At 52.3% G+C, this 13214-nt stretch overlaps 3 protein-coding genes across 3 annotated transcripts; 2 read left to right on the top strand and 1 right to left on the bottom strand.

Moving 5' to 3' along the window:
- The first annotated feature begins 3549 nt into the window (after positions 1-3549).
- On the top strand, positions 3550-6171 carry BO94DRAFT_482307 (patatin-like phospholipase domain-containing protein). The gene is made up of 2 exons (XM_025608887.1): positions 3550-5168; positions 5230-6171. The coding sequence occupies exons 1-2, from the start codon at positions 3729-3731 to the stop codon at positions 5962-5964; spliced, it is 2175 nt and encodes a 724-aa protein (XP_025472392.1). The 5' UTR covers positions 3550-3728; the 3' UTR covers positions 5965-6171.
- Positions 6172-6898: 727 nt separating this feature from the next.
- BO94DRAFT_620035 (phosphotransferase family protein) lies at positions 6899-8209 on the top strand. The gene is made up of 3 exons (XM_025616907.1): positions 6899-7273; positions 7348-7560; positions 7649-8209. Exons 1-3 carry the CDS (start codon positions 6967-6969, stop codon positions 8119-8121), a joined length of 993 nt encoding a protein of 330 aa, XP_025472393.1. The 5' UTR covers positions 6899-6966; the 3' UTR covers positions 8122-8209.
- A 138-nt stretch (positions 8210-8347) lies between these two features.
- BO94DRAFT_530366 (tetratricopeptide repeat protein) lies at positions 8348-12697 on the bottom strand. Its single transcript, XM_025610662.1, has 7 exons — positions 12653-12697; positions 12489-12560; positions 11964-12419; positions 10889-11906; positions 10005-10839; positions 9742-9957; positions 8348-9695 (listed from the first exon to the last, which is right to left on the bottom strand). The coding sequence occupies exons 3-7, from the start codon at positions 12251-12253 to the stop codon at positions 8830-8832; spliced, it is 3225 nt and encodes a 1074-aa protein (XP_025472394.1). The 5' UTR covers positions 12254-12419; positions 12489-12560; positions 12653-12697; the 3' UTR covers positions 8348-8829.
- Positions 12698-13214: the final 517 nt, after the last annotated feature.

Below are 13214 nucleotides of genomic sequence, written 5' to 3' on the forward strand. Positions count from 1 at the left end.
ACGTACTGTGTACCTGGTTATCTCGCACTGACCTTTGACATTCTTCGGAGGCTCAAGTGGGTTTTCTTGTCTTTTTTCATGATCAAGTGACCGCAAAGGCGTAAACCCACCACTGTCGGTTGATGATCGGGTCATCGGTCATCGGTCATGGCGAAGGGGATCGCTCGTCTGGCTTCATCATCAGCCCCGACGAATCATGAACACCACAAGCCTGAGTTCCGGGAATCCTCCCTCCCTACGCGTACATCCAGCTGCTGGGCCGATGATGTGCTGTGTGGTTATCTCGATTGCCAAACCTAAACCGCCGCCGTGTAGCCTTGAGTCCATTCAGTGCCCCTTCCCGCTGTCAGTCACACCGCTTACCGACCATGTCCCATCATCACACCACATTCTTTCTCCAGTGCCCACCCCTCCTTGGAATAACATCATTCGATCCATGGTACTGTGCCCCTTTGGTCTCTAGGTGGTTTCATCCTGCATATTGCATCCATACAGAGGCCCACGTTCCTGTGATCTTCGATAGCATCGATCGCAACGAGGGGCTGCCTCTGAACTTTGAAGAATGACGTCCATGGATAATTCTTAAGAGGGTCTGAGATCGTTGCCTTGCCGATAGCCAAAAGTTTCTGGCACACGGTTTCCGTCGCACAGAGGATTGGTCCAAAGTCCAAACGTCTAGTAAGTAGACTTCACTACAGTCGGTATCCATGACAGCGTGGAAACTTCCAGTAATTATTTCATGTTTCATGATCATGCATTGGACGTCTCCGTGCCTTACCTCTTCGCAAATTACTACTGTTGGAAACTGGGGCCGTCTCTTTTGCCCCTGTTTCTCGCCCCATCGAGTCGATACATGGTAGATAGAGGACAAGGCAGCATCATTGCAGGATTACTATGGCGTGCAGATGCCGGGTGCGTCCTCGATCGGACGTGGTTATTCGGCCGCCTATAGCTGAAGGAGCGGTGTTGCCAATCAGAACCTTCTTTCTCGATGTTCGAAGCGAATCCGCATGATTCTTCAATTTGCCATGCGCTTCAAGCACGCTAGGAGTCGTGTTCCAGCCTTCCAAGTCTTCACCATAATTTGTTTTGATATCATGCGAGGAGTTCCAGTGGCTCTTCCTTGTTTACTCGCATCCCTGCTTGAACGTGTCTCACATACTGGGGTTAAACCCTGTCGGCGGACAACGTTGCTTGGAGGCAAATGTCCGGGGCGTCTCCGATGGAGAAAATAGGAATGCTGGTGCTGGTAGATGGTTGGAATGGAGACGGCCTCACTGTTGTTGCGGCCCCTCCAATGAATCTCGACAATGGAGGGGCGCACATGACCTTTATGACATCTGATCTGCCCGGAGGTGGAGGCAGGAAGCATTCCTAGCCCGAATTATGGAGACCGCCTACGGAGGATAGAATCATCGAAATTTAGAATGATTGATAGAGTCGACACTCAACAGACTACTGTGTATGGACAGAGAAAGCAAAGTCCGGGCCGGCGGTGGAAAACCGAGGTGGATACGGGGAGGGGATCTGACGACTCGCAAGGCGGGTCTCCACTGCAGTCAACCGCTCGAATGATCAGCAGTCGTTCGCGACTCTCGTGCCAATCAAAGCCGACATCGCAGCCCATTGGCAATTTTTTTTTCCCTTCCCCGTAGTGACTAGCCACTGCAGGGAGAGACGCCAAGGATGAGGGCGATGAAGAACAGGCTGTCTCTGGCTCTCTCTGCATCCTGTGCATACGTACCACCACCGTCCATCCGTATGGTGCATACGGGACATACGGGACATACGGACCATACGGAACCAAGGAAGGGAAAAAAAAACCACCGAGGCGCGATCTTCATGCATTAGTCGAAAAGTGGAAGAACACGGGCGCAGCTGGAGGTTGAGTTATGGAATGATGGGGGATAAGAATCGGCCCTGCTGCATCCCACCACTTTGGGCCACCTAGCATCAATGGGGTAAGTAGAAATGCCTTGTTCAGGGTTCGCAGATAGATAACAGTACTATAGATCATAGGTAGTAGATAGATGATTTGTGGTGGCTAAGGTTCAACGTTAACCGGTTCCCAAAGCCAGGGAGGAAGCGGCTAACGCGCGAAAAGGAGAAAACAGAAGCACTATATTGTTGTTCCTTGTTGAGCGGTGTTGCGATCCCGGTTTCGTGGTGAATAGCTGCAAAATGTATAGGCCACCTTGTTGTTGTCTGCTGGACACAGCGATGAGAGCAATCGAAGGAAAAGCAAGTTGTGCATGTAAGTCCCCCCCCTCCTCCTCGATCATGGCATGATGCGATTGCTGAGGACACCAAAGCGAGCTGGCTAAATCCCGCCGACAACCCACCACTAGCAGGACCACTAGCAGGGCACCAGATCAGCAAACATGCAAGAAGAACCTCCCCAGCTGGCTGAACCCTACGACATTGGCGGGGTATCCATCTCTTAGGGGGGTTGCTTAGTCCGCAGTCCTACTCCGTACCTGCAAATCATTCGTCTTCTGGATCACTCTGGCACGGTATTATTTGTAGTCTAGTGTTGATATCCCGTTGACCAGCCCCCCGGCAATCTCCCAGACTCACAGACCACCACCGGTAGAAGTCTCCGACTGTTGAACACTTGGAGTGTCGGTAAATTTACCCCGCAATGTTGGTTGCGAACGAACAAACGCCATCAGAGAAAACGACAGGGTAATACGGAGTACAAATGCATCCAATCCAGCCCTTGCTCTTCGCCATGCCTCGTGCCCCTTGTCACACCGATATATTAATATACCGACCGACGGCAAGGTTGAGATTCGGGCGGCTAAAGTGGAAATGTGCTTTTGGAGGGAGGGGGGCAACGGCACTGGATCCGGATGGTGGGCAGAACCTGTCATGGGCAACACGGACGCCCAGCTGAGGGCCTCAGCTCCCTACGCAACACAAACACTACAACGGTACAACCACTGTTCTGTCCCTGCTGGATCCACGCAGTCTGCTGAACCTGTCGCCAGTCATGCCGACAGTTGGTTGCTCGCCGATCCCGCGTGTTTCTTCAACGTGTGCGTGCGCAATACACATTCCAATGCTCCCCGGATTTCAGCGGCAAAGCATGTACATGGCAGGCATCTGATCACGTAATCCTGGGTGTGCTCTCCGATGATCATGGTCACTTGGGAAGTGATTTGCAGGCTTCTTCGTCTGCAATGTCGATCTATCAACAACACGGACCAGCTGGACGGAGACTGATAGACTTGTTTGCTGAAAGAGGTGTGCTGGTGACTTGACGACTGTGTACTATCAGGCGCTTCTGGTACCGAGTATAGCATGAATACCTCCTGACATGACGATATGACGGAGCAGATATTGCCTCTGATGCAGCATGGTCCAGCTTCACCGAGTTCTAGACCCCTCCCGTGGCTTATTGCAGACATGGGTGTCTGTGCAAAATGCAAAGGAGCTGATACCCTGGCCCCCGCATCCCTGGCCATACTGGTTGGTAATATTGCGTCGCCTTGGAAGGTCGGTGAGGCTGTTAGCATCGGGAACTCTCCGCTGTATTACTACATGTATGTATTCCTGAGGCTCCAGTTGGAGCGTGCCCAGCCCCACTTGCCTAGCCACATCCACTCAACGTCACGGGGCTCCGTGGCGGTGCCCCTCTCTGACGTCGACGTCTCCAGTGCGCGTCACTAATCCTCCGTCAGGACATCTTCCTTCCCCAGCAACATCATGCATCATTATCATCAATCATGAATTGGGCAGAAAAGCCGCCGGCAGATGATACTCACGATCCCAGTGCGATACCGGATGACGACCGCGATTTCCTCAATCCCGACGACTTGCGCCAATTCGAGAATGCCTTAACGGACCAAGGGGCGTCACCGCTGGTTGCCCTCAACGACTGGCGCCCCATCTACCAACGGGTCCGGAGAGGCCGTGGTCGCCGTAAAGGGCCTAGGCGAACCAAGGATGAGACAAGGGAAGGTGTGCTGTACACGGTTCTGAAGTGGCCGTTTCTGTTCACCGTCTTTGGCTGGATCGCGGTCCTCGCCTTCGCCTACACATTGACCCGCGTCTATATCTTCCTATACGAGCAGTGGATAACATGGCGGGGCAGAAGGCAAAGTCTTAGGCGACAGTTACACGCGCAGACGAATTACCGCGATTGGCAGAAAGCCGCCCAGGCCCTCGATGATCACCTGGGGAACCAGAGGTGGAAAGAGATCGACGAATACGCATACTACGATCACCTCACGATAAACAATCTGGTGGACCAGTTGCGGAGGGCTAGGAATGAGGCAGAGCGTGAGATACGCGCAGGATACACCCGCCCAGGTGAGGCGCCTGCGGCTGAGGAATTATGCACCCTCCTAGAAGCGTGTGTCAAGAACAATTTTGCCGGTGTGGAGAATCCCCGGCTCTACAGTGAGGCTTACTCTGGTACCAAGAATCTGGTACAGACTTACATTGATGAGTTGCATGCGTGCATTCAATTGGTTGCAGACTCGAAGGTGATCAGCAGCGAAGACAAATTACAGCATTTCAAGCATTTGGACACCAATTTTGGACGAACCGCCCTATGTCTCTCCGGGGGGGCTACTTTTGCGTACTACCACTTTGGCGTGGTGCGAGCGCTTCTAGATAACGAAATTTTGCCTGAAATCATCACCGGGACGTCTGGAGGAGCGCTGGTCGCTGCATTGGTTGCTACCCGAACTGACGAGGAGTTGAAGCAGCTACTCGTACCGGCCCTGGCACATCAAATCAAGGCATGCCACGAGGGCTTCATGGCCTGGGCACGGCGATGGTGGCGGACAGGGGCGCGATTCGACACTCTAGATTGGGCCCGACAATGTAGCTGGTTCTGCCGAGGCTCGATGACGTTCCGGGAGGCATATGAACGAACTGGGCGTATCCTGAACGTGTCGTGTGTGCCCTCTGACCCCCATTCGCCTACTATTCTGGCCAACTACCTAACCTCGCCTAATTGTGTGATATGGAGCGCGGTGCTGGCTTCTGCAGCTGTTCCTGGCATTTTGAATCCGGTTGTCCTGATGACGAAGAAACGCGACGGCACACTCGCGCCGTACTCTTTTGGACACAAGTGGAAGGATGGCAGTCTGCGAACTGACATTCCGATCAAGGCGCTGAACCTGCACTTCAACGTCAACTTTACCATTGTTTCGCAGGTAAGACTTTACCATCCCAAACAGTCCTATTCTATGATGCTAACATAATCATGTCCGATAGGTAAACCCTCACATCAACCTCTTCTTCTTCAGCTCGCGAGGCGCGGTAGGCCGGCCGGTCACCCACCGCCGAGGACGCGGCTGGCGTGGAGGATTCCTCGGGTCTGCAATAGAACAATACATCAAGCTAGACATGAACAAATGGCTCCGAGTTCTTCGCCATCTGGAACTCCTTCCCCGACCCATGGGCCAAGACTGGAGCGAGATCTGGCTGCAGAAGTTCAGCGGCACCGTAACCATCTGGCCCAAGACCATTCCCTCCGATTTTTACCACATTCTCTCCGACCCCAGCCCCGAACGCCTAGCACGGATGCTGCGCGTGGGCCAGCAGAGTGCCTTTCCGAAGATCCAGTTCATCAAAAACCGACTAAAAATCGAGATCGCCGTTGTCAAAAGCCTACAGAAATTCGCGCACGCCGGTGGCAGGGCGATCTCACCGGCGCCGTCTCGCTGGCGGCCCAACGACGAGCAACCCCACAGGGATCCCCTGTCCGAGCGCCTAGACCATAATCTTCCGGAACGGCGGGTGGACTGCGGCGTGGACGAGGAGTCGCATTTACTGGACGGGTGCCTGTCGGATCACTCGTCCGGGGAGTCTGCGGCGTCCCGATTGCGGGTCCCGGAACACCGTCGGGGGAGTACGGGCAGTATTTTCGAGGAGATGCGCCGTCAATCTGCGGTGTTTTTCGACGATATGGATCTGTCGGGGGAGGACGAGGCGCTTAGGCCCGGGTGACACTATCTCTGCCTGCTGAATTAACCTGGTCGGGGGTTTCAAAGTCATCTCCAATGCATGTCAGATGGCCGGGTACCGGCACCTCCATGGTGAAGCGTAATATTACTTCTTCTTAGAGGGTAAGCATGCATGATGCATGGTTGGTTTTGTGTATATAATATATATTAAGTGAGCTATTTATTATGCCATATATGCAGTTATCTTCTCATTTCTCCTATTTCTCCCCTTTATCTACTACTCAACATGCATGCAGTGTCATGTTCCACCTTAATTGTTTGCCTGCAATCACCCTCACCCACATGTGCTTATGTTACTCCGCATATAACCCGGTCCATGTGCCATCATGTCTGTTTGCTCGGTAAAATCACCCCAGATGAGAGCATTTCCACCAGCACCCCGCCACATCACCACAATGACTCTATCTTTTACCTTGATAAACCGACAGACTAAATGTCATGAACATCAAGCCTTCAATTCCAACCCCTGCAATACGCTAGAACTATACAAGATAATGTACTACTTGTATAGATAAGCCCCAAACCAATCCCATCCCCTCTTAATCTAGGCAGCATCACCAAACCCAAACCTACCCAGTACCAATACGTACCCAGTACTTATATCTATAGATACTACTACCTAGTAGATAAGCAACCCATACTCCCACCCACATCCCCTCTCAAAAAAACCCCAACCTCTACTCAAAGCGCAGCAATCATCAAAATGTCCACCATCAACCACGAAACCTACCAAACCCGCCTCTCCCAAGTCACCCACATCTGCCACCACCACCTGCACCTCCCCCCCGCCATCACCACCACCATCGCCATCACCCCAATCGCATACCAACCCCTCGGCCCCTGTCCCTACAACAACTTCATCTATAAACTCACCTTACCGGAACCCGTACCCGCTTCTTCTTTCCCCGATGCCATCACGTATATTACGTCCCCCCCCACCCCCAGAAACAAAAGAATTCATCATCCGGCTAAGTAATCCCTCGCTATGGGGATTAATCCTCTCGCTGCACGGGTGGAGAATGAAGTCGTGGCTATGGGTCTTGCAAGAAGGGGGTTAGATTCCTTCAAACCCGGTTTAGGAGATATCATTCCCTCTGTGTATGGGTTCTGTGCGAGGCCAGATCGAGAGGGCGATTTGCCATGGGTAGTTATGGAGGTTAAATCTGGGGTAGGACTAGATGAGGTATTTGGGGAGTTGGAGGTGGAGATGAAAGATGATGTTATGGGGCAGGTTGCGGATGTGTTTGCTGGGCTTCGGTGCGCGGTTTCATTAGGGGGTGTTGGTGGTGGTGGTGAGTTTTATGGGGGTTGGGGTTGGGGTTGGGTAAGAATGGAAACGGGGGGATTATTGGGGCTGAAATGACAGTCACGAGGGGAGAGCCGTGGGGGAGGTATGAGGATTTGCTTAAGGGGAGGTTGAGACATGAGTTGGGGGATGCGGAGAAGAGTGTGGTGATTCGGGGGTGGAAGGGGAATGGGGTTAGGGAACGATTGGAGGGGTTGATTGAGAGGTTTACGCTTTCTGAATCTGGATTGGGATTGGGATTGGAGGAAAGAGTGCTGGTTCATGGGGATTTCAGTGAGTATTATATCCATCCCTCCGTCCCTCCATCTACCATCAAGGTTACATATATGCTACGCAAAGAGATACTGATGTTGGTATCAAGCAATGAACAACATCCTCATCGACCCCACCACCAACAAACTCACCGCGCTACTCGACTTCGATTTCGCATGTATAGCCCACCCCGCACATGAGTTTCTCGTCTCGCTCCAAGATCTAGGCGGGAATATCATGGGGCCGTACGGGGAGGATCCCACGGAGGGCAAGCTATCCCAAGCGCTCCTGTCTGGGGATTTCAGTGAAGATGTCTCTGGTGATTTATGGTGGATTGGAAAGACCCTCAATGAGAAGCTGAAGGAACGTGGAGTGAGACGGCCGTGTGATATGATGCCGGGAATGAAGGTGTTGAAGGAGTGGAGGGCGCTGGAGCAACTGATATGTCCGTTTCATTTGGCGGCGCCATTTATTGTACAGAAGATGACGGAGGAGCAGCGAATGGGGGCGAGAATGGGCGCGGAGGAGGAGCTGGTGGCTCAGATGGAGGTTTTAGATGGGTTGCTTGGGGGGCGTTGTTAGGGTAATGCTTCCACGGGTGGGTGGATTGGTTGATTAGGGAGAGGATGGGAGTTGGACTACCATGTCACTCCAAGGAATTGGATTTGGGGATCTAGGTCTAGTAAGTACTAATGTTAATATATAGTTTCATTTATTTTCTTTGTCTCTGAGAGGATCTTGGGTACTAGATGATTCTACTAATGATATATATTTACTTTGACAGTAGCATTAGTGTATGGAATCTCTTGTTTCTTTCTATAGTAAGAAGTCGAAAGTATCTGTAGTAGGAAGAGGTCAGAGTGAGTGAGTACTGAACCGAAAGAAAAAAAGAATTACAGATACATTCCGGTAAAGCTTAGAATAATACCATTAGCTGCGTAACTGTTGTCACTGACATGCAGACATGGATTAAGACAGCCGTCATCTTGCCCTTATGTCATGGTGCATGTGCAAGGTACTCACTTGTGTCAGCGTTACATACAAAGTAGGTACGCAAACAAGCATGTCAAGGTAGGTCATTTGCACATCTCCATGCAGGTCATCTGCCATGGTAGTACAATTTACAAAGTACGTGCATCAATGGAGAGGTGGGAGGTGGGAGGTGGAAGGTGGCGGTGGTCTGTGTGCCCGTGTCCGTGTGGCCATGTCCATGTGGGCTGCATTAGCATGGCTCCGTTCGCAGAACACAGGTGATCGCTGAGTGAGATTTGCCACTGAATGGTGAATTGACTAAATAACCAGCCATTTGGCTGTAACCTTTTGGGCCGATTGATAATCCCCGCTCAGCGCATAGATAATCTGCAACGCTACCGCCGCTTCCCGCGAAAAGTCCTCCACAAAAGGTGCGGGCTGTCCGGCATCCTCCATGACGACATCGATGCCATTCTTCGAAATGCTTTGGCATTGTGCCTGGATCTGTGCGCCTAGCTCTAGCACCAGGTGGTAGCCTTCGGTGGCTAAATGGGCTAGTCCCAAACTATGCCACACGCGGGCAAAGTTGAATTCCATCTCCTGCCGCTCCGACAGGAGAGTGCCCGGTCGTTCACGGACACGTCGATATTCGTGCATGAACGACAGGCCCTGCATGATGAGGTAATGTCGGTTCTCCGACTGACGTTTGAGGGAATGATGGATGTAGCAGAGGGCGATGGAGAAGAGGACGGCTGGGTTTTGGTCGTCCAGTGCATAGGCACGGAAGAAGTAGTTCAGGGCGGGGTAGAAACTGTTTCCAGAGTAGAGAATATGGCCGTACAACACAAGCAGGGCAACGTCCATTTCATCGGCCGGGATGGCTTCTCCGGTGACTTCGTCCCGAGTAGACAAAGATGCGCGCTCCTTGTAAACCGACTCGCGGACAGCCCTGCTTGGCCGGTCCCCGGTGACCTCGTCCGGTAGGGTAAAGTCCATGGCCTTGATTTGACGCAACATGAATTTCATGTTCGGCGATGAATGGAAGAGAGACCGGTGGGGATCACCACTGAGGCGGCTCAACATGGAAAACAAACGATAAGTGTCGGTCACGAATTGGTACTCCTTGATGAACCATCGTGCTTCATTGGCAAGTGTCTCTTCGTCTTGCATTCGAAGCGCACAAGCTAGACAGATCAGTATGGACCGTATACGACCGGGCAGGAAACTCACTGAACCAGCAAACATGAATCATACGGGTGTCGGACTTGGAGTGATACCAGACGCTGGCATCGGCAGCGGCCGCGAGCGAATCATACGCTTCATCAGATTCTCCCTGCGCTGCCACAGTAAGGGCGTACTGCAAAAATAGGTCGAGCCACTCATTGAAGCTGATTCCATAGTAATCCGTCGGTATAGCGCCTTGCAGCGGCTCTTCGGGGATACTCCCTATATGCTGATCAGCCATGCCCAATGCAATGCAAGGATATATCTACCTAAAGACTCTTGGAGACGCCCCGCCATTTCTTGCATTTCATCGATAAAGTTCCGGCCCTTGTTTCTCCCCGCCCTTCTCTGGGCTTCGCGCGAATAGCCCAAGAAGGTTATGTTGCGTTGGATCGGATAGAATACTCGGTTAGATCGAAATTCGCGCAACAAAGCGTCCGCGATATCTAGCCAGTCCTCCGTGGCTTCGGTGTTCCCTTCTTTCACCTGCGGTAGCAACTGCAACAATTTGGCGTAGAGATATTGCACATTTTCGGTCCTTTGCTCCTCATCTACCTCAATGTCTTTTTCAACCGGTGCAGCACTGGTGGTGAGAGCAGCCGTGGACAAACCGGTGCTTGGAGGCTGTGGCGCGATTGAGCTCAAGGCAGCCTCTTCACGAGCCACGTCGGCGGCTTTGAACTCCATGGCCAGCTGTTCTAGCCTTGTGTCCTTGCGCCGTCGGTTACTTCGGCTTTCCTGTCTTCCGAGCAGGACCGCTTCGTTGACATATTTCAACGCCTCCTCGGACATGCCAATGCTCTCATATAGTTTTGCAAGCTGCACACGGGATTCCACATGTCTTGTATCGTGCTCTGCAACCGTAAGGTAACAGTTCTCGGCGTCTTCAAGTCTGCCCAGTACTTTAAAGCAGTCTCCCATGGCCATAAAGAAGCCAACATCTGCATACTCGTGGGTTTGCTGGAGTGGCAGGTAGAACCGCAGTGCATCCTCGACGAGCCCAACCTCCTTTAGCGCGTCAGCAGCCTCCCTGAAAAGGTCGCCATAATCGTACAACCGGGCGTGCTCGGATGTGTCTTCTGGATTCAGCCATTCGAAGTGATGCTGTAGCCTTGCGTTAGAACTGACTGCTTTCTTGTATAGACTCACTTACCAAAGCTTCATCTTTGTAGTCATATCCCATCTTCAAACGGAATAGTCCCAGCTTGATTCTCAGCTCCAATGGTAGGCCTAGGCCATACGAATCTCGAGGCCACTTTCGGGGCTCATAACCATCGGCCTTGATACGTCGAGGAGAGTCATCCGCATCCCATTCCCGGTCGTCTTCATGGAAATCTTCCCACATCGTATCGTCTCTTCGGCCCAGAAGCCACCTCGAGACCGACTTCAGGGCCCTGAGTCCTTCAAAGTGCTGACCCAGATAGCTGTAGAGTTCAACGTAAATGTTGACATCGGACCAAGAGAAACCGGGTGCCTCTTCCGGGTCCGCAGACATGAAGAATTCCACGCTCACCTGCCACTGGTCTACGGCTTTCTGGACATCATTGAGGTCGATGTAGGTTTCTGCAAGATGTCGAAGCGCCCTAACGTTGTGCGGGACTTCTCTCAGAATTCGTTCAAACTCGGTGGCCGCCCGGCCATTGTAGCCCAACTCTCTGTAGATCGCCGCTCGCTGAAAGCGAGTTTTGTAGTCCCTCGGGTCTATTTCGATGACACGGCTATAGCAGTAAACAACATCATTCAAGGAGCTTTGACGATCGTCCCCGGCGCGTTCCAGGATCATTCTTGCCACCGTGAGCCATACATTGGGGTCCTTGGGCCGCGTGTGCGCACCGCTAAATAGCGCGGTTAACGCCTTGTCTTTCTCACCTTGGGCCAAGAAAATTTCGGACAAGAGAGAATGAGCAGCGAACATCTCGGGGTTGATGTGGATCGCACGCTTGGTTAGATCGATGGCGCGGTCATAGTCACCATCGATGAAGGCAGACGTTGCCTCTGAATGCAACAGCTTGAACTCTGGGCTCGGCTCCAATGGCTTGCGTGGTCCTCTCCGAATTCCCTTTCCACCTCGGGCACCGTATCGTCCCGAAAAGGGGCCGGTGCCCCTGCGACGTCTCCGAGAATAGCCTTCATCGTCGTCATCGCCGGGCTCATCTAAGAGCTCTTCCTCACTGTCAGTGGTTAGTGATTGCATGGGGCTAAAAGTATAGGAAGTCATGGACACCAACCTGGAGCTTGCTTCGGAAGACAATGTGTAGACAGAGTTGTCCGAGTCGTCGTCTTCCGGATACGCCTCTGCATTCTCGTCAAACGAGGCTTGCTCCTGAACTTGCGAGGCATTGCCAGTGAACAGGTCTCTATATAGACGCGGGTCCAGGACGGAGTGAATGGAGGATTCTCCCTGGACAGTTGGCTGGTGTCCCTGCCATGGATAATGAATCGTCTCATCAATATCGGGGTAGGCATACTCCTCCGGGGGAGGATCTTCAATTGGGAGATGATCGTCCGGATAATCCATTTTGGGGTACAGATATCCAGGTGGTTACTAATAATACGGACTTGTGCAGAGTCTTCGCCGGCCACTGGCCCTAGAATGGAAAAACTGGCTGGGAACTAAACATAGGAATCCGTGGGATCGCAGATCAGTAATCCGGCCGACAGACTAGTGGTGACGCCTCAAGGATCTCGTATCGCGATGTCAGAACTATGCGACAAAGAACCGATCATCATTGGGTAAACGGGCTGTAGCGGACCAAATCAAGAAGCAAGCAATTCGGCTTTTGTCCGAGATTATTACCGTTGGATGGCGTAGCAATGGCGTCTACCTATGGGGAATCGTTCAGAATCATTCGAGAAACCAAGGGGCACCCGAGACAAAGAATAAGGCTGCGCGATAAAGAAAACAAGGATGACGGACCTGGAAGGGGGGTTATTCATAGCAACCGGTGTCTTCTATGGTAAGTAAGCGCCGCCAATCCAGACTAAAGTTGCCGATGCAAAGAACCGGCCAGACCGGCCGACTGGGAGGAGTAGATAACTAGGAGATGGCAGGGAGGAAGCGGAAATGGGGAGATAGATAGCAATGGACCTCGCTTGACGATTCCCAATGGAGGGGAGAAAGGAGGAATAATATGAAGATGAGAGAGAAGTAGATATGAGGTGGAAAGTCCGTTGAGGAAGAAGAGGTTGCGGATCCAGACAAACGCTGCAATCAATCCGGTGACTCGCCCGCAACGGCAAAGCGTCGTCTTTTCTTTCGCTCGCCTTTTCGCTTCTCGATTCATTCCCTTCTCCTGCTACCCGCTTTCTCGTCTTCTCCATCTCCTCCGTCTTCTTCTCCTTCTCCTTCTCCCACCTCCCTCCCCATCGCATCTCTGCCCCCCTCTCCCTCCTGTTCCTTTTTTCCCTACTTTCCTTTTTTTTTCCTTGATGCTCCGGTGCCCTGCTTGCTGTGTTTGACACACTATTGCAGCGCACCC

Source organism: Aspergillus sclerotioniger (assembly GCF_003184525.1).
Source record: "Aspergillus sclerotioniger CBS 115572 chromosome Unknown BO94scaffold_2, whole genome shotgun sequence".
Taxonomy (NCBI): Eukaryota; Fungi; Ascomycota; class Eurotiomycetes; order Eurotiales; family Aspergillaceae; genus Aspergillus; species Aspergillus sclerotioniger.